This window comes from Indicator indicator, chromosome 3 (genome assembly GCF_027791375.1).
Source record: "Indicator indicator isolate 239-I01 chromosome 3, UM_Iind_1.1, whole genome shotgun sequence".
NCBI classification, from domain to species: Eukaryota; Metazoa; Chordata; class Aves; order Piciformes; family Indicatoridae; genus Indicator; species Indicator indicator.
The window spans coordinates 33,993,832-34,015,230 of NC_072012.1; the positions used below are offsets into that span (position 1 = coordinate 33,993,832).

The 21,399-nt window shown below is 39.4% G+C and overlaps 1 protein-coding gene across 1 annotated transcript in view; it reads right to left on the reverse strand.

The window, feature by feature from the left end:
- Positions 1-1,596: 1,596 nt before the first annotated feature.
- MET (MET proto-oncogene, receptor tyrosine kinase) overlaps positions 1,597-21,399 on the reverse strand; it is a 54,497-nt gene continuing 34,694 nt past the window's right edge. Inside the window, exons 7-11 of the mRNA XM_054399535.1 lie at positions 21,102-21,238; positions 18,567-18,731; positions 17,610-17,709; positions 8,084-8,302; positions 1,597-1,767 (exon numbers count right to left, since the gene is read on the reverse strand). Coding sequence (XP_054255510.1) covers positions 1,597-1,767; positions 8,084-8,302; positions 17,610-17,709; positions 18,567-18,731; positions 21,102-21,238 — 792 coding nt within the window. The remainder of the gene's footprint in view (positions 1,768-8,083; positions 8,303-17,609; positions 17,710-18,566; positions 18,732-21,101; positions 21,239-21,399) is intronic.

A 21,399-nucleotide genomic window follows, 5' to 3' on the forward strand; every position in this document is an offset into this window, starting at 1 on the left:
AGATGTATGTTACAAACTAACACCACCCAAATGTCTTTAATATGTGTCCGTCTGACATAGATAGGCTGTAACATCAAACTCTCGTGCTGTTGACAGCATGCCTGCATTTTAGTTCCCAAGGTCACGTGAGCCTGTCCCTTGCCAGCTTCCAGCTTGTTGATAGTTTAAAGAGACAAAACAGAACAAAACAAAAAAACAACAACCCTAAAAATCAACAACCATACAAACACCAAGCAGCTAACAAGGAAAAACTGGCTTAGGTCACATGGCACTAGCTCAGTCGGTTGGAATGCATTTGGCCATCGTTTCTCTTCCTCCTGTGGAATTCATTCCTCTGGGTACTGTAATGATGGATTTGCCCGTCAAAAGAGAAAATTTTCTTCTTCACTGGGCAGACTGCAATTTCTGAGGCACCTTGCCAGTAAACAAGCAGAAACCTTATTTAACTCCTTGATGTTGTGTTCTTTTCTATGTATAAAATACAAGTCATGCATATCTGTTTCTTAGAAATTAAGGAAATATTGCATAGTAGGACTGATTGGATGCATTGCCAGTCCCAGTTGCATATGTAAAAATATGAACAGGTACAGAATGTAGCATGTGCACAGGTACTACATGTAACTAGGCATTTACAGGTCTGGGAAATGGATACATCATGAGAAGAACTACATCTAATTTTACAGTTCGCCTGATACATCCAAGAAATTTAATTTGTACTTTTCAATATAAATTAATATTAAAATATTTGCTGTAAATAATAAAGCAAATTAGTTATTACTTCTTATTTAGATTACAATAGCACATGGCCTGGGATTCTACTGAGATAAATGCCATAAAAACAGAAAAAAAAGGAGGTACCTGCTCCAAACAGCTTAGATAGGCTTTGATCCTAATCACACTTATACGGCCTGCAAAGTTTCCACTGTTTTAGTGAACCAGAATTCATGATTGGCAAATTTTATAGTTTAAAGGAAATCCTATTCCACCGTGACTTTTTTTTTAATATTTAAATATGTATGAAAATACTGAAAGAGTTGTGTCTTATTCTATGAATCAGTAGGTCAAAACTGTCTAAAATTTCAGTTTGCAGTAGTACTCTGAATTACTCTAGTGAGATCACATTTAGAATGAGAGTGAAAGCCAAACATTTACAGTATCTGCATCTAATAAAGAGAATTGCAAAGAAATTATTATAAGCAGACAAAAAAATTCTTTCAGAAGGGATCTGTTCCTCTTGACTGCGGAAGAAATTTTTGCTGAAAAACGGGCTTGTGAGTTCCAAAGTTAAACTATTCCATTATAGCTTCCTGTTCTTCCCCATATGTTTTCTGTTGTGCTTGGATTAATAACAATAATTTTATTTCTTTGCTTAGTTTAGATTCTACTTTGTGCCTAATGCTCCAGAAAGACTCTGTACAATCAGGTAATGACAACAATGATGAGAATATTTCTTTTAAAATAGTCAATATTATTTGAATATCCATCCTAAACAAACAGGGATTGAAATATCTCTGTAAACACAGTCTTAGGATCAAGTTCAAAGTTTATAGGTTCAATAGTGATATTGGGAATGATAATAAAAATGGCATTAATATCTCATGTGTGGTGTAGCTGCCTTACCTCTATATTTAGCTCACTGTTGGATTTCAGGAGATCACTGGGAACTGTACACAGAATTGATTCTGACTGCAGGAGGAGGTTTTCACAGCTTTTGTTTCCAACTTTTAGCACCTCTCCTTTAACAGCTTCTGAATCAATATAATTTCCCTTGGAAAAAAAAATCAATTTTATATTACAAAACCATCTTATAAAAGTAAAGAAGTCCTTTTATTACTTTGGAAGATGTTTTTAATGGAAAAAACAATTGTGAAATAAATGACTAATGCAAATTTACTTTCCCTGTCAATATGCGTGTATCAGGAGTTTGACAGACAGGCCAGAGGGGGGTGATAAAAGTTACAGATAAAATCTTCTGTCACTAATATTCATACAGCCCATAAAGATTTCTAAAAATGTCAGCATCCAAGAAATAAATCCTGTTGGTCCTGTTTAGATTTGCACATAATTTGCACAAGAAAGGATGCATTATGTGACTCTGTTGTTTATACAAAACTGCGTTATATTATCCACAAAGCAAAGGCATGTCCAACATTTCGTTTTGCAAGTGGTTATGGTAGCAGAAGTAAAGATTTCAAAAAGAACTAATTAATTACAATAATAAAAAAAGCACTAATCTGTTAAAATCACATTACACAAACCAGAAAAAAAAAAGAACAAACTTTGGTACAGATGACAGCATGCAAAGTGTGCTCCCTACTCAGAAAACCCACTTTTACATCCTAGACTTGCATGAAATATTATTCCTTTTGGAATTGTGATATTAGTGTAAAAAGGCCAAGTTTAGGATGTTATGTGCTCAGGAGTGCCTCAGTATTTAAGAAGTTGCCCTATCCTGTGTACAGCCCATCTTAAGATGAAAGAACAGTCATATGAAGTAGGATTAAAAGGGGAGAAAGGAGGATGAGGAGTAACAATAACACAGGCTATTTATGTTGTTTGGATCTGGGAGTTTTTCAAAAGGAGGGAGGAAGGCATCATTGCTGACACTACTATAAGGCCTCATATACAGAAAGAAAATAAGAATCCCAATCTGAGAGGCAAAAAAAATATTATTTTGGCATATGTTTTTTTGGTCTGTTGCAGAACCAGGATGAGCCCTGAGAAAAAAAATAATAAGCATATAGGAGAGCCAGCTTAATGTTCTGTTTTGACTGGCAAAGTCATACCCCAGGTAAGTGGCTTTTAATTGCTGGCCAAAAAAAGCTCTGTTTAGCACTCTATCTCCTCTCTACTTGGAGCATTCTGTGTGATGTTAATTAAGTAAATATTCAATGAGCATGTGATTAACTGCTTATTGGTATGGAGACTTGCTGTAGACTGCGAGCCATTCATGTACAGATCTTTCATTTGAATGATGTACCTGAAAAGAATTTGAGTTTTCCATCTTGAGGATAAATATATTATCCTGGATAATGTGGACAAATGGCCTCTTTTTCTTCTACACCAAATCTTAGAATTTTTTTCTCAACCAAAGCTGACACTTACCCAAAGGGAGAAAAAAAAAAAAGGCATACTGGTAAGGTGGTCCTTAGCCAGTTGTAATGCAGGTAAGTAGCTTTTACTTATTACCATTACCATTATATTATCAATAACATATAGTTTCAAATACATTCACTATAGTATCTCAATATGTATGAGTTTCAAAACTCTTTGAGCAGTGGTTTTGCTCTTCTCAGAACCACAAAATTTGCCTACAATTGTAAGAAAAGGTGGAATCTGTTTCCTGTGAGAGCTGGGAAACAGTATTTCCTATTTTAAAATGCATATTACCCCTTTCTTGCTGTGCAATGCCCTCGCATGCAAGCTGGAAAAACTTGTTATTGGAATGAGCAGTTGTTGCAAACCAGTCTGACAGATCAAATACTTCACAAGTGTAGAGAGATAAGAATAATTTGGACAAAAATTTAGAAGCAGTAGAAAGACTACAAACCAAGACATGGAAATTTTGAGATTCATATCAGAAGAATTTTTGAGGTTCCTAATCACAGCAGGTGGACTTAGGAAGAATGAGGATTTACTGCAGCTTCGGCGATTCTACTTCAAGCTTGCTCAGAATTAACTGCACTCTCTTGGACCAGACATTGAGAGAAACATAATTTTCTATGCAATTTATAGAGCGACCTATGAAAAGACAAGAAGAGCTCCTTAAGATTATCTCATAAAGAATGTGTTGTACTGGTTTAGGAATAGAGCAGTAAGTTTTGGTCTACTCTGAGTTTTAGGACAAATGTATCAGAGGGCAGCCAAGATCTCAGATGTGTAGTATGAAATGACAATTGTGCTACTTATTTCTCTAGTGGAAGATTCATATTTATAAATACACTTTTAGTCACCTAGCCAATTCCTAGGCCTCCTCTGGAAGCATGCACAGAGTTCCTGCACCAGCTTGGTGCAAAAACACAAACCAAACCAGGCCTCTGGGCAGACTGAGGTGAGAAGCTGTTTCTTTCTCTGTTTGTTGGTTTGGGTCAGTGGCTCCTGCAGGAGGCAGCAAATGAACTCTGTCGTCTTCAGTAGACTCAGGTCTTTGGTTGTCCCAACAGTGAAACATCAGAATTTCTCCTGCTCTGAGAGGTTCTTATGCTGGCAGGAGATGGAAGCACTTCTGAAGTGGTGTCTTCATGGTGTTGAAGCAGAGAAGTGCCTCAAGCCACCCTGCCATAACCTCTCTGACTGGAGCATGGTGGGCAATGAGAGACTTCAAAGAGCCACATACTTGGCAGAGCAAGACAGTGATGATGTGGGACCTTAAGAGGCTTGGTAGTGTGGAAGACAAAAGGACTGGCACTGAAAACAAGAAGGGCTGGCATTTGTGGCACACAGTGCCCTGACTGTGTCGTAGATAGAGGACTTAACATTTTCTTCTGTGTAACGTTTGTAAGAAAACATCTTATGGTCTTTGGGGAAACCAAACAGAACCTTTCAATTGGTACCCACTGTCATTTAATGAAAGCCAAATGTCACACTAGATTAGTTTGACTGAAAAACTTGTGATAAAAGCTCCCTCCGCCCCTCTGAAACTAATTAAGAAAAAGATAAAAGAACTTTGGTTTGGTAGAACAGACTGTTCACTGAAGCAAGCTGCCATTTAATTTCATGCTGAGTTTGCTTAATTACCACACAAAATATGACCATGAGGCATGTAAACTTGTGTGTGTGTATTTTTGAATGTGGGTATGGGGCAAGAGAAAAGTGTTGCCAATATGGCTTGTAATGATCTTTTGGCTCCTGACTATAATTTCTGAAAGTCGCCTCACTGTTTTGATAGAAGCATCCCACTATAACTAATTCTATTTAGAGGAAGATGTTCTAGGAGACCAGCTTTCACAATGTTATTCTCTAGTTGGTTGCCAGGAAATAACAACAGCATTAGATTTAGGTAGACATCAACTTTGATTGCCATGACTACAGGGGACATCAGCACTACAAAATTGTGACATTGGTGAGTTGTCAGTGGAACAGTCCTCAGCTAGCCTTTCTCATGTGCATGGCTTCTTCTCAGCACTCAATAGCACTTGGGACTTCTCCTTAAGAAATAATAAAAGGTTCGTGAGTAAAAGGGATAAGAGAGTAAAAAACACCTAATTTTTAATTTCAGTCCCTGGGAATATTTTGGAGCAAGTCTGTGTCGGTGTGAGCTGAAATTCCCCCCCCCCACCGACAATAACCAGGCTAGCTCAGTCTGGAAGCAAATGAAAAGCTGTATTTACAAGCAGAGTCTAAAATCTACAATGAAATGCAATGAATATGTACAAATATACAAAATTCACAACATTCACAAATATATACAATCAACAGAAAAAGCACAATCGATCTCCCTTTGCTTCCCCCCAAGGGGACCCTCCCAAAGGGGCCTCTCTCTCCCAGGAGCTTACCCCCCAGACCCCCCTGGACAGAGAAGCAGAGTTAGTTAAGCAGAAAGTTGTTAACTTAGCTGCCAAGGTCAGTGTGTTATCTTCAGCCAGAAGAGAAGAAGAAACAGCAGCCAGACAGCCCAGCAACTGCCCCCACTGCCGAACGCAGAATGTGCCGAATGCCCTACTTTGTTTTGGGTAATAGTTCTTAAACATTTCTATCTATCCAATGGAAGTGTTTAGAACAATCGTTATTTTGCTTTCTTACACCCAATAGTGACTTATTTACATTCTTTCACTTTCTCTGTTCTGAACTTTGCAAGGAAAAATTAAAAAGACAGTTTCAAACCATCACAAAGTCCTCATGGAAGCTTTTCCAGGCAGAGGAAGGACAACACCACAATTGGGAATAGCCAGCATAAGTTCCTAATAGTGGATTTTGCCTGAGCAGTCTGATTGCCTTCTATGAGGGGATGACTGATTCTGTAGATGAAGAGTGATCACTGGACAATATTTATCTTGATTTGAGCAAGGTTTGCAAATGGATGATATGGACTGGATAGATGGATGGATGGACCATTAAGGTGGGTGGCAAACTGACTGGCCATCAGCATAAAGGTTAGAAGTGGCATTACTCAATGGCTGGTACCGGGACCAGTACTGCTTAAAATCTTCATCAACAACCTGAACAGTGTTCTTTAAGATTATATAAAATTTAGGAAAACAACTGAGATACTAGAGGACAGGATCACTCCTCAGAGTGACTTTGTGGGAGGAACGAGCCAGTAGGAAGATCATCCATTCAACAAAAATGGATGCAAAGTCCTGCACCTAGGTTGGAATAATCCCAAGCTAGTGACAGCAAGGTAGAAAGACAGTTACAGAAAAAGACTTGCAGTCCTCATGGACCACAAGGTGAAGTAAGACAGCAGGGTGCCTCTGTAGTGACAAAAGCTCACCATATACTTTAGCAGCAGCAAAGTCAGTACTAGTGAGACCACACCTGGAGAACTGTGTCAAGTTTTGAACCTGACAGAAAGAGAGAGAGATTGACAAACTGGATAAATACAGCAGAGGGCCACTGAGCTAGGAAGCGAGCTGAAGCCCAGGATGCAAAGCTAGGGCAGATGAGTATTTTAAAGCTGTAAAATCCCCATTCTTGGAGATCTTCAGAATGCATCTACTCAAGGCCATAGGAAACCTGACCTAATTTTTAACTTAGCCCTGTTCTGAGCAAGGGGGTTACACTACACAGACCGTTGATATGCATGACCTGGAAAATACTGGAAAACACTGATGTTACTGCACAGAAGCACTGAGCCATGCAGCAGCTATATATTCCCAGCTCTCTGTTGACCTGCACACTAGAACTCTCACCAGTGTTTCTCTGTAACTGAAGAGGAGAATTGCTCTGCATTGAGGAATTTGACAATTGTATAGCTATAAGTTTCAAGCAGAAAAACAAAAATAAAAATCAGACTGATTGTTCTTTGTATTTTTCTCAAAACACCTTGTGGAGACGGATCAACATTAAGAGAGTTTGACTGGAACCCAGCATAGCTGACAGAGGTTCTGAAGTAACTCCTGATTTCCTGCAGCTCAGGATCTGTCCCCCCTGGGCCATTTGGAGTTAAAGACCTCAGGGTTTCAAGATTTCATGACTGCCATAGTGGAAAAGACTTTTGGGTTACAGAGCTATGGAGGAGCTAAGCAAAGAGCTGACCACAGCACTAAGATGGATTCTGTTCCATAAAGCATTCTTATGGATTGTATTCTGTATAAATAATAGCTATTCTATATAGATTACATGTACATAATAATACATTTTCATAATAATAATAATTAATTTTAAAGTAGGAATACTTGTATTTATGCTCTATTTGATACTCTAACTCAGAAAAGCACTACATATCAAGAAATTGGACTGTCACAAAATGTATTTAACTTTCTACAACACTGTAGCAGAGAGCAGACAGTGTCTATAAGGGCCCCACATTCCTAAGAGATGTTTCTCAGTGCCGTGTAGGCTATTCTCAGTGCTCTTTGTAGAGGCACTCAGCATCAACTTTGCATTTTTTATGGATCCATAAATATTTAGGCTACAGTGGTGACTGATCCTCATGAGTGACTTTGTGTGCAGGCCAGTTTCCCTCAGCTCCAGAGAGCCAAAGCTGCTCGTTCACTTTCTAAAGACAACTCCACGTCTTTTGTGAGAAAGGACACAAAACCATCTGACATTTGAGAGCTGAGACTTGCACACAGAACACACACTTCAGGATCTGGGCTGATGGCCATGCTTAATCCTGAACTGGTGACGCAGTTTATTGCAATCAGAAGCTCTTGTGCTGCAGTGCTCCCACAAGGAGAAGAAAAGTCTCTTTCCCACCCTCACCTGATACCAACAAGCAACTCTGTATATATTTTTGTTTTCAACTCTGCATCTTTTGATTTGTGACAGCTGGGGGCTGGGTGAACACAGTCCTGAATACACTGCTCCCTCTGCCTGTGCTTCCTTGGGACTTCCTTTATTTCATCAAAATGTCTGTTCCATGCTACATCGCTGATGTGCACTTGTGAATAATTGAAAAACTTATTTCAAGATTTCTTACCTTAATTTCCAGAACGTTTTGGTTGCCTCTTGAGATGAACACTGGCTTTTCAAAATGCTTAAACACAGGATTATTTACATAGTCAAAATCAAAGTACAAAGAACTGACACCATCAAAAATAAAGAACACTTTGGTTACAAAGGGTGGTTGCAGATTGAAGGCTTTCAGTGACGGAGTCGTACAGCAGATTATCTCTGAGCTAGAGCGGTGGGTACATGCCTGTAAGAAAGAAAGAAAGAGGTAATTGCTGTAAGTACATGGAGGAAGTCACTGATGAATGTAACTGTTCTTAACAATACACATATATTGAAAAAATAAACACCAGGAGTCTTGCTCTTCTTTAAGCTAAGCAAAATCATCATCAGTGCTACACAGCGTTTATTTAGAGCTGGGAGAAAAGTATAAAAACTTCATGTCAATGGTGTTTGCACTCTTGTTGAGGAAATGTTCAAATAAACAAGCTTCCTGACCTGATTGTTCACAGCACTTTTAAAGTAAATATTTTGCAGATAATTAATGGAAAATTATTTCCAAAGCCAAGCACCATCAGGAGGCTAGCCTGATGTACCGAGAAGCCGTAATTCAGCTGACTCAGACTCTGTCAGAGTCACAGCCACATGGATTTCTCTTCCTTTTTTACTACTAAAGCAATAGCAAGGGACTAGAGGAGAAGGTAAAAACAGGGACAACGAATCTGACTGAAAGAGCAGAAAACACTCTGCACTGTTTACCCACAGTGTAGCTAAGTTGCTGTGTTTCCAGAATGGTACTAGGGACTCTGCAAGAAAATGCTTTAAAGCTGAAGCCGCTGTGGAATTCTGGGTCACAAAAGCTTAGTGTATCTTCCTTCTGAAAATGTCTGGGTAAGGCCCTAATTGTGCAGCATGAGGTACTTAGGTATGTAAGTGCCATGCAAGCCCCTCCTGGGTGTGTTGACTATGGGATATGATTCATACTGTACCTCGAACGAGCAGGGATAAGATATTTGCTCCTCACTGTAGTGCGGGAGCTGCCTGACAACAGGAATGAAGCCATACTTTGTCCTTACTCTGTCATTCCTGATGAGGGCCTGCCCTGGAGGTGCAGGGGAAAGCTGCTGGTGCATGCCACAATTCAGATGACCTGCCAGAGCATGCTTTGAATCATAAGGGTATGATCCAGTGTGAAATGTCTGGCCAGGATGCTTCTCTCTACCCCATACTGTCTTGGCACAGAACTTGTGATACAAATTTGGACCTGGGTCCTTCCTAAATGGATTGCTGCGGGGAAAGCTGTTGATGCATGCCACAGTCCAGATGACCTGCCAGACCATGCATTGTGTCATAGGGATAAGATCCAGTGCAAAATGTCTGCCCAGGGTGCTTCTCTCTACTCCATACTGTCTTGGCACAGGACATGTGATACAAAGATGGACCTGGGTCCTTCCTAAAGGGATTGCTGTGTTGCAAGCAAGGACAGACAGGATTTACTGGCAGCCTGATTTGAAGCTGTTTAGGCAGTTTGCAGGGCTGATATGAGTTCTTGCAGATGGGATTCATCCAAGCTGCATTGGCGTTCTCTAAATTGCCTTTATAGTCAACAGAGGGGAAACAGGTTCACCTAGGGTGGGATGCAACTGATCCATTTTAGACAACAGCTTTAATTAGATTAACACTGCTCTGGAAGGGTCGGCTTCTCTCCCTCAACTGTGAAGGTTTCTACATGACTAATTTGATTATAATGTCAACGGCGTATCTACAAGCATCGATGAGAGACAGGGTGGGTGTTGGGCAGCATCACACAAACTGCAGAGTAGCTTTTTTGTGACTCTGTCTTACAGTCCCTTCTCTGTGCCTCCCTTTCATGCTGCCTACCATGGATATGGTTGAGGGACTTCTGGCAAAAACAAAGTTGCTTCAGCTCCACAGAAGCATTTCTCTTCCAACTGTACAAACCATCTGCAAGTAGTTCCCTGTACACAACGCCCTGACAGCAGAGATTATATATATATATATATTTAAAAAATATAAATAGAGTAGCTGACACGTGCCCCAGTATGAACATTTATTCTACAAACAATTTCCCTGGAAAACCAACAGCACTGTTGAGTACCTTTGAACATCTGAAGAAGGACAAAATACAGACATTTTTCTTTTTTGTTTTTCAAATTAAGTTGGCTGTCATTATAAAATGTTGCCTGAAGGAGCTGTGAAATTAGCTTACATTTGCCTCTAATATGCTAAATTAATGCCATGTAATTTTGCTGTTTCAAATCAGCGACATAACTGTTCAAGCTGTATCAGTTACATACTCACATTAGCTTGAAAAGTGGGATTAAATTAGCTATTTACAAATCAGCACTTTTTCTTATCTCCACAGGAACTCATGTTTCTGTGCATAATATTGTGAAATCTTGAATCTGCCAGGGGAAACATTTTCTAGGCTCTGAAACTGAGTGCTAGGGTTTTAGAGCTCTATTACTTGGGTTACGTATCTGTGAGCTGTGAGTTTGGCACTCCTAGCAAAATAACTTGGTGCAGCTCTCAGTGATGCTAATGGAGCTTTTGCTCATGTAACTGACAGCCCATTTAGACTCCTAAATTCAGAAATACTTGTGCATCCCCCATGACCACAATTTAACTTATGGGACACAAGACAAGGCAGAATTTTGCTCCATTTGCTTACGGTATTAGCCTGTCCTTCCACTTTTGAATACCCCATTGACTATATCTCAGGCTTTGTTATATCACCTGGATCTAGAAATTAATTTGAATCAGTATGGTAATAATAAAATGAATCATTAGTATAACAGATGATCAAGCCATACTTTTCCATAATACATGAATATTTGTAAAGGTTTCTATCATATTGTGTCCATTCTAGAAAGGGATTACTAATATATATGTAATTATAAACCCTGGTATGTCCCAGATAATCATTATATCATTGATTAATGTAAATTCATTAGACTTTTTATCTACTGTAGAGTAGTGATGTCCCTTAAATGAATAGCAGTGGTATTTGTAACTTTGTTTGTGGCTATCTATTAGAATCGAATACTTTACTTTATCAGGCTGGTCTCTGAAGAGAAGCTTTCAGAAAATGATAAAAATTTAATAATACTCTTTGCAAGGGATGCAATGTGACTGATTGGTAAGGTCAAGAAAAATCTCATTTGCAATGCCCTTATTGGTACATGATTTGACATGACATTTTTACCTTGAAATTGGTTTTAGCAATTGAAGAATATGTTGGTTTAGTTTTCAAGAAATATTGGATTGAGGATCTATACGAAAAAAACCCTAATTCAATCTATTGCTTTCTCAGTTAAGATACTGCCTATCACCCAGCACCTTTAACTTTTATTTAATTAGGATTTAAAGTACATTCACTTTAAAAGCTAAGTCTACCTTCCTCTTGTGACTATACATCTGAAGAAAAGATGTTAAAATTATGGAGCATTTCACAAGCATATGTAAATACTATACCCCGAAGGGAATAATAATCCATTACACAATGCATATGACTCATCACTTAAAGGTATGTATTCTTGTTTCATTTCTCAAATATGACCCTTGAGGCAATTAATTCAAACCTGACCTACAGAATCTGAACTTCAGTGGCAAATACATTTTTTTTTTCATCTGATAGAACAACAAAAAAAGTATAAGGGAGAATCTCTGAGCTCCAGAGGTCTCCCAGCAGCTGGCCCAGTTAAGAAAGGGGCAGTTGGGTGTGTATTACAGGATCTGTAGCAGTCAGAAAGGAGAAAAAGGCCAATTTGTCCTTTCATGAAAAAGTAAAATTTTGGAGTTCCAGTGAGGAATGAAAGATGAATGAGGTTAAAGGCACACTGAGAGATTCTCCAACTGTCTTTGCCAAAGGATGATTTCTCTATAGAAAGAGATGAGAATTCAGGTCCAACTTGAGGAAAGCCCATTCAGAAAGCTTTTCTGTGTAGGTGAGAAACTGAGCAGTGAACTCAAGCAGGATATCATGAAGATTCTTCAGAGAACTCATTTCTTTTTCTTGCATTTCATGGCCCTAATGGATCAGTAGCATTTTTATTCTAGTTGTCTTCTTGGACAAAGGCATATTTCTAGTCTATCAGATCATTGTACAAGAAGGTAGAGCAAAACCTTTCTTAGTCTTAGGGCTGAGAGGCAGGTCTTTGCACACAATGACCAATACTGACTGGGAGTCTAAATTCCTCCCTGGGCTTGGGATGGTCAGTGTACCTGTGAGCACCATATCCCTTGCACCCTGGTGATTTTAAAGTGTGGGTTTTTCCCTGACAAGCCCCTGCTGCACTCTTTCCTTGAAGGAGATATGCATGAGATACAGATTCAACACAGAAAGAAGGGCCAATGGTTCCCCTTTGTGAGGGAAATTTTTTCCTGGGCTTCTGTGACAGCTTTATGCCATAGAGTAAAACAGACAGAGGATCAGACCGTGAGTGCCTTCAGTTCGGTAGTCAGGACTATCTTCAATAATCACATGCTCACCATCCACAGTTTCTAGGGAATTTCTTCTACCATTATTTAATAAATCTAAAGCAGACATTGCAGGTGAATTCTAGGTATTTTGATGAGTATTATGAGTACATATTGTTCACGGGCTTGTAAACATTGAAAGAAATTTAGGGTATTTCAAAATTCCCCTGTAATACAGCAGGAAATGGCATCTAGTAGGGAGCAATTAAGAAATGCTAAAGATCATTCAAGAGACTACTTACTGAAGAATTAATTAGAAGTCTGTGAAAAGATATGATCTGCATAGCTACAGGATCAGTTGTTGAAGGTCATGCATAAAAAGGCACTTCTCCCTAATTTTGTAACCTGGTGTATCTTGGGACATTCATGGTTAGAAGAGATTAAGCAGTGGGAATATATATCCAAATTGGTTAATGGATGGAATATTAAAAATGTTACAGAAAGGATCCCCAAATTACCCCTTGTTCACTCTTGGGGAATCAATGTAAAGTACAGGCTTTCAAAGAGAAAATATTTGCCTCAAATGCTTCAGAAGCAGAAGAATCATCTAGCACAACTTATAGCAGAGGTAAGAAGACACTTACTTTGTAAAGGGGCTCCTAGTGAAACACCATTTCAAACTGTGTAAATTTTTTTTACAGGCACAATGCAAAGTGAAAAGAAAGAACAAGATGCTTCCCTCCTTGTGTAGCTCACACAGGAACTGGACTTGTGAATAGAAATGAAAGGGTTTGTGCATACTTATGCACTGTCTAAATAGTTGGGAATTTAGGCAGCACTGTCTAAATTAATAACTTTTTTCCTAGTTAGAACAAATGGTCAAAAGAACTCATGGAACAGAAATTAGAAAGAAAACACATTCCAAGTATTGAAACATACGGTTCAATAACTCTAGAACGCTTTTTTCACACTTGGAAATACCAACTTCATTATTTTGATAGTGTTAACATGGAAGGTAAAATAAATACAACTAGTATTTATTATTATACTAGTGTATTATAATAGTATACTAGTATATTATACTGGTATATTATGCTAGTATAGATACAGTATTGAATAATTTAAAGGAAATCTCAATAAATATGAATGAAAATGATAGAGCAAGGCATTTTTGCCTCCCAGAAGAAAAGGTTTCAGAAATACTGAACTTCAAACATGAAAGCTGAAAAGCTCAACTTAAATGCTTCTTCTATTTAGGGGCTGGCATATTGCCCCCCAAACTTTTCAAATCTCAGTGAAACTCAATTTCTGACAAGGAGTTGTTGCAGAAAATCTTTTTGCCAGTTGTACTGCTTATGTCTTCCACTGGGATGAAAAGAAACAGACAGAGAAGAGCAGATGCCCCAGGCTGTGTCAGCTGGCTCTGTTCCCTAAGGCTTTGGGATGCAGAGCATCCCTAACAGCTCCTGCTGCTTATGAAACTGACCCGTCACTCATACTGTGACTCCATCAGGGCTCCATGGCACAATTAAGCCTGCGGGAGTGAATTAAGGGTCTGGGGACAGATAGCTGCCAGGAAAGGGTGGGAGCTCTTTTAAATAGGGCACCAACAGTTTTAGACAGATGAGAGAGGGTTTGTGAGGTGGGAAAAAGAATGAGCAGAGCTCTAGGAAACCACACTTATCATGAGAATTTGGAGCAGTTTAGTTTAACTAGAAAAAAGAAACCCTGAATCATAATGTAGTACAAATACATAAAATTAGCAGGACAGACTGGTAATCTGTTTGTGTCCACTGAGGGTTAAACAAGCTAAATGAGCAGCTAGGATTTAGGTTAATTATTAGAAAGAAGTCTTTCCAAACCACTAGGTAAGCAGGTAGAGCAGCTTTCTCCAAAGCTTGTTTAAGCAATGTTGTGAAATATCTTTCAAAAGGAGCTTTAATAACAGCCTAGACAAATATCTGTCAGGCGGTGGCTAGTACATTTGCTCCTGCAGCAGGGAAGTCCAGACCAGGCTAGGTCTTTGTGGTCCCTCCCAGCTGTACTTTCCTTTGATGCTTTGGGATGTGTTTCACTGCTGGCTTTGGTTTTCCCAAGAGCTAAAACTTCTGAATGCTGACAAAAGCAGCTTTTTGGAGAAGGCTGGTGAGAGAAAACTGAAAGAAAAAGGCCTTAAATAATGATTAATCAGTTAGCTCTCCTCTCCCAAACTAAGGAAGCAAAAAGACATATATAACCTCAGCTATAGGTTTGCATTATATTGTTTGTCTGGGTTTGGTCTTTTCAGGACCACAGTCTGTCTTCTCCTTTGGAAGTGGTATAGCTGGTCATAGTGCTTTGCACCCCTGCTGCAAATAGTTCCTTGCCAATGTTTATTTTTGTAAGGACTGGATGAAAGTTTGGGTTTTTGGCATATTGCTCAGCATAGGGTCCAGGATCTCCAGCGCAGGATGGGGCAAGCTGTAGCCATAGGCATCCTCTGCCAGCAATTTCCTCAGTTACACAGTGCAATCTTGTTTTGCCACTTATGATTCTTCCCCTTCTCCCTGAGAACTAATATCCTTCCTTGAGAAATAAGCTTGAGGTAAACATTAAACATGTTTGCACAAAATTGGGGGCGTTTATTAGCTGAGTATTCAGCAAGGCTTATTTTCTCACTGTGTTTTCCTACATCTTGTTCAGACAACAAGCAACAAATACACTGAAACTTGCTGTGTGTGTGCATCCCATTTCTTGATGAGGAAACAGATCTAGCAGGTACTGAGTGAGCTCACAACCCATTATGGCAGCAAGAAATGACACTTTCAGCCAAGCACTTGGGGTTTTACAAGAAGAAATTGTAGACCATGAGGGTGGTGGAACACTGGAACAGGTTGCCCAGGGAGGTAGCTGGGCCCCATCCCTAGAGATATTCAGGGTTGGGCTTGATGGGGCTCTGGGCAGACGTTGGTGCTGACTGCAGGAGGGTTGGACTGAATGACCTCTGGAGGTTCCTTCTAACCCAAACCATTCTATGATTCTATGATTAGTGGCAGAACAAATGTCAAACAGAGCTAGGCTGACACAGAACCAGGGAAGGCCACTGAGTGTCAGAAGCCTTTAATTTCAATAGAGCAAAATATATGGCTTGGGAAGTATCAAAGTATAAAAGACTCTGGTTTAAGGATACATTCCACCCTTTGTGCAAGGAGAATAAACTTGCATACAGCTGGGGCAGACTTTTAGAGATCAGCAGTGGTAGGGGATGAGTATCCTTATAGAAAAGAAGAGCCAGACCTGCCTCTTCCTGTGTGTTGGCAACTATCATAGAATCACAGAATCAGTAAGGTTGGGAAAGATCTCAAGGATCATCAAAGTCCAACCTGTCACTCAAGACCTCATGACTACTAAACCATGTCACCAAGTCCAATCCCCTCTTGAACAAAATCACAGAATCAATAATTATCAAGTACACTGCAATGCATGAAAAGAAAAAGAATAAGGGAGATAATTCCAATTGTCTATTTCCGTGTCCTTTTTTTCAATAGCATGTTAAAAGGTAGGATGGCAGCAAACAACCACTCGAAGGAAATGTTGCCCCTTAATATTTAGGGGAAATAGTAAATTCTACAGTGAAGTTGCCAGTCACTTTTGGATAGTGGATTAGGTTCTTTAAAACTTCATTTCCTTTCAAATTTGTTCAAATTCTGGAAAATTTGAAGGAAGTCCCAAATATTTGGCACACAAGGTGTGTGGAATCATGTCCTGAAGAGAAGCAACATTGCATATTCTCACAAAAGAAAGCAAGTGAATGAACTTTCAAGGAAAATCTGCTCAAATCCATATAAAGCAAAATCTAAAGAGCTCTTTTCAGCAATAATCTTTTCTTTGGAAATAATTTTTGCTTATAAGTAATCACTCCCACATACTAAAAATCTAATAAATTTTGAGTTTGGTTGATTTCACCGAAATATTTTGTTTTCTGACTTATGGGTAAGCTGATCCTTTGATAACATTGAACACCATGTTTCTTTGCAGGGGCACTGATTTTCAGATTTAAATCAGAACCCACTAAATTACAAGCCATGATTACATTCAGATGAAATTCAGGTCCCAGCACTCATAATATTATACAAATTAGGATCATGAAGAATATTATGACCTTGAAGGTGCAAAAGACTGCAAATTTGCAGACATACCATTTAAAATGCTTTGAGCAAACCTAGGTCTAATACTTTGAATTCAATACAGGTAATAGTGTATGATGATCATTAGAATTAAAATGAGAATATAAGCAGTAACGTAGCATGCCATAAAGAGTGTAGGCCAGTTTAGCTTCAGTTAGGCTAAACAGACCACACAGAAAGTGTTTGAGGTGCAAAATGTGTAGGCAAAAGCTTACAGGAAGCAATTCCAGTCAATAAATGTAATCTTTGCCTTATAAAAATTAAAGTAGATTTCATGGCCATATCTGGACACTTTATTTAGATTTAGACAGTCTGCTTTATCAACTCAGGTAACAAAAGAAGGATCAGATCCATGACTGACCCTCTGCTCATGTAGAAGTACCCAACTGCAGAAGCCCAAAATTGTCTCAACAGTTAGCTACTGGCCTTAGTTAAGTCAGGAAATATTTGCCTCAATAGGTGATTTGGCAATCAGAAATTCTTCAAAATAACACTTACTTTTGATTTTACATATTTATTTTCCCTCTTCCTTTAACACATGTTCCATTTCCTTTCATATCCACAGTCATCATTTGAATATACTTCCTACTTATCACAACTAACACTTGTATTTGCCATGCAATCTGACTTACCTGTATTGCATTGTTCTGTGTTTAGTCACTGACTTTGCATTGTTAAATTGCAATATAAGGATCTTGTTATCAGGCACTGTGAAAGCCTTGTTTCTTTGGAAGCTGTACCTTGGAAACTGCTGTTCTACCTCCAGCTTAATTTCAAATTTTTGTTGAGTTTTGTGTGCAGTGGAAACAACACGTTCAAAAAAATACTAAAATGTTAGTGGAACCCCCAAAGCTTCTAGGCAAAAATCAAAGTAATTTGAATGAAAATTCTGTGCCATTCACCACAAGAAGAGAAGATAACAGATTGTTTTCTGTGGGACTGACTCACCACCGAGAAGTTCATTCCCAGTTTAGGCACAGTAATCACCATCTGAGGAAAGCACACTGAGTTCAAGTTGATTCCCTGAGCTGTGATTGTACTTCCACCACTAAAAAAAAAAATAATTAAAAAACCCCATGAGTAGGATAATGATACATCTGCTATGATAATCTTAATTACAAATTATATTTTAGAGCAAATGACAACATAAAACCAGAATTAGGGATATATAGGGTAAATGCAAATATGCTCACTCTGAGCAGTGAGATTACTTTCTTGGGAAAGGAACTTTACACTTGCTATGACAACTAATCAAATACAAGAAAAGAAAAGTAATTTTAAAAATTGTGGTATGGCAGGCTATAAAACAAATGCACACATTTTAAAACAGGGTGTACACTTGTACTTAGCATTTGCTAACTTACTGCTTTCAGTGGTGCTGAAAAAGGTGTCTGTTTTACTGCTGACATTTTTCTGGCAAAAGCAGATGGCTTGGATTAGAGCTACTGAGACCATAAATATGTCACTTAAAACCACACATATACTACCATACATATATGTTCATAATATTTATGTAGCACTGGATTTAGACTGTTTTAAAATCCATTTGCTCTCCTGAGTATGGCTGAGTTGTCACATTAAATGATTTTCCTCACTAATCAGTGTAATGTCCAGATGCAGTACAGGAGACACACTTAGCTGTACAGTAGGTATCTCAGAAGGACATCACAGGTACGCCCAGCAGTAGCTAGGAGTCAAATGACATAAAGAAAAGAGGTGCCCTTCCCCCTTCTCCTTCACCACTGAAAGGAAATGATCTGCCCTCTGCAACTGCACCATAATAGAAGCAATTGGCATGGCAGATAAGAGATAAAAATGCAATTTCTTTTGATGGATTGCTGCGCAGCATAGCCTTTCTTCTTTCATTCATTACTCTTCTTATTTCTGTAAGGAACTTTTACTCACCTAAGGAAAGATTTGGCTGGATGAATTTTTAAAACAACAGGGTCCTCTCTGTAGGTGAAATGGCCACTCGCATCTCGAATAGCTTCATCGATCCCCACCCTCACAGGATATTCCTGAGGAATTTGTTGTGCTGGCGTGTAGCACTCCACAGTGCTCACCGAAACGCTGGAAGGACAGAAGAAGGCTTGCTTGTCAGCATTAAGAAACATGCTTGGTTTAAAACATTGTCCTTTCCCAAGCCCCAGGCCTGCCTAAGGATCCACTTGTAAAAGTCCCTGACTCCCACACCGGACATTCATTTTTGTAACAGATAAGCACGTTGTGAGGTAGAAACATCAATACTCCTGGCTCAGGCTCAAGATTCATCTTAATTTGGTTGACTTGCACTTTGCTTGCTGAAAGTTGTTTCTCCAGTGCTGATGACAGCCACATCAGCCCCTGCACTCTGCAAAGGCAGCTTCCAGCCACAAAAATGAGAGCATGCTCCATGTCTGAGAAATGACTTGTTCTGCTGTAAGCAAGGGATAACATCTTTCTCTTTCCAATCCACAGGCTTTACCCTGTGTTAAAAACTTCAAGCAAAGGTGTTAGTGAGGGATGTACCTGCTGCCTCCAGGTGCTGATGAGGGGCAGGCAGAAGGCAAGAAGGGAGGAGATGAAAATTTTGAAAGAGCTGGCTGGATCCAACACAGCAGCAGAATCTCTGGGATATTTACCTTCTCCTTGCTGTCTCATACTTGACTCTAGAAGTCCTCCTACACTGAGCTCAGTGGATGAGTGGGCAGCACAGGGGTAAAGGATCCTGAAGCTTCAAGCACATGAAGTGTGGCCACAGGGAACCCAGCACATCAGAGGCAAGACTAACATCTGATTACTGGGTTCAGTAATTTGGGCCCAACTACATTCAGGAGCCCTCCAAGTGAGGCCATTCTCAAAAGATATGAGAGATTGTCTCCAGATGAAACATAAGGGGCATTTGCTGTCACTTCTGAAGCTTTCCAGGAAGGTACAGTTCACTGTGTGCTATTGAGGTTAGTGATTTGTTCATATGTACCTGAATGCTTTTACCACCTTGATCTAGCCCTTGATCTACCTTTGATCTAGCTTCCATCAAAACTGGGGAAAGCTGCCAGTTTTCGCAGAGAGATATCCACCCTGAGAAACTAGCTAAGACCTGTGTAGAAATCTCTAGACAGCTTGGCTGGTGAGAAAGAAGGGTACTGGGGATGCCCCTACTATGGTTTGACACCTAGAGGTCCACCTGACCAAAGCAGTTGTCTGTCTCTGAGCTGGCTGTCATCTCACTCCCACAGTAGATATCTCAAATGGACCAGATGAATCATTGCCAAAAAGTTTATATATTTGTCCATTAATTGATCAGCTGAGATGACAACATTAATAAATGCCACCCGAAACTATTAAGTAGCCATTGAACAGGAGGTCTGAAGATCTTGGTAGTGATTAAATATCAGACCCAAATATCTAAATCCCTTTCTTCACTTAGTTAGACTTTGCTGATTTGATCAAGAGTATACAATAAATCTTTTAGCAGCAAAGAATAAAATGAGCTGTTATGACTTTGAGTCTGATGTTAACTAACAGGCTATAGCTTCTCAAAGTTCTCCACAACTGTGCTGCTCCACTACTACAACCTTCCATAATCATTAGGACAGACTCAAAATTCAGAGCAATTGTTGTACATCCCGTTTCTGGAATACAGTGGGCCAGATTCTGCCCTTGGCCACAGAGATACCAATCCCAGAGCCATCCCACTTTACCTGAAAGCAGGACCAAGCAGGACTTGCACCATGGTAGAATGGCTACCAAATTAATACCACTTGTCTGGCCATATCAGAGAATGTGTACTTGGTATTCCACATTATCAGCTGGGACAGAGGCATTTCCACACAGAGCATGTTAAAGATTCTTGACTGAACTCCTACTGGAACCAGTACAGAGCCACAGAAAATTCTAACTTAATCCTCAAAACAATTTTATATACACCAAGGAAAAGTTCCAAACTGATGCTGCCTCTGGTTTGGAGTCTATTCACTAACAGTGTAGAAACAGCTGCTGTTCTGCAGAGGATACACATTCCTACTCCGGGCGGGTTCCCCCTGAAGAAACCAGTAATGGCAACCTGCACCCACTGGCTGTTCACTGGCTGCTGCTGAATAAACAGCAGCTCTTGATAATGTAAGAGAGGGCTGAGAGTGCCAGAGTCGGGGGTGACAAAAATGATGGTAAACGGGCAGTTTCCAGTCCATTAGAAGCTGATTTGCTACTTCATTATGCAGCCCTTTAATGAGGTTAATGAAGGCATTACAGAATAAACACGTCTTCTAGGGAACTGTAGTCCCTTCAGGAACGTTTCAGACATCTTAAACTCAGGATGTAATCCAGAATTGAATGCTTATTGCTCTATTAGCTCTCCAATATGTAACAAGAGGAGAGGAAAGCAATGTACATTTGGTTTTTTTCACTCCCAAACATTTTAATCAAGTCATTTCAACATTATTTTAAAAAGTACCTTACCTTTTCAAGGTGCATGGTTTCTCACCAACAGAAATTCTTCTGGATTTTCCACTGTTTAGGTATTTTCCAGTTATAGTTAGCAATGTTCCTCCAGATTTTGGGCCATAGGTGGGATAGATACTTGTTATTACAGGATTCTGAGCCAGGGAGAGGGGAAGAGGTGTAAAAATAAGAACAGTGGATTGTGAAATTATTTTCAAAATGTGAAGGGGAAGAATCTTAAAATACTTATTAGCATTTCTATGAAGTACTAATAAAACAAACAGCAACATAAAATTACCATACTGGATTGGACTCA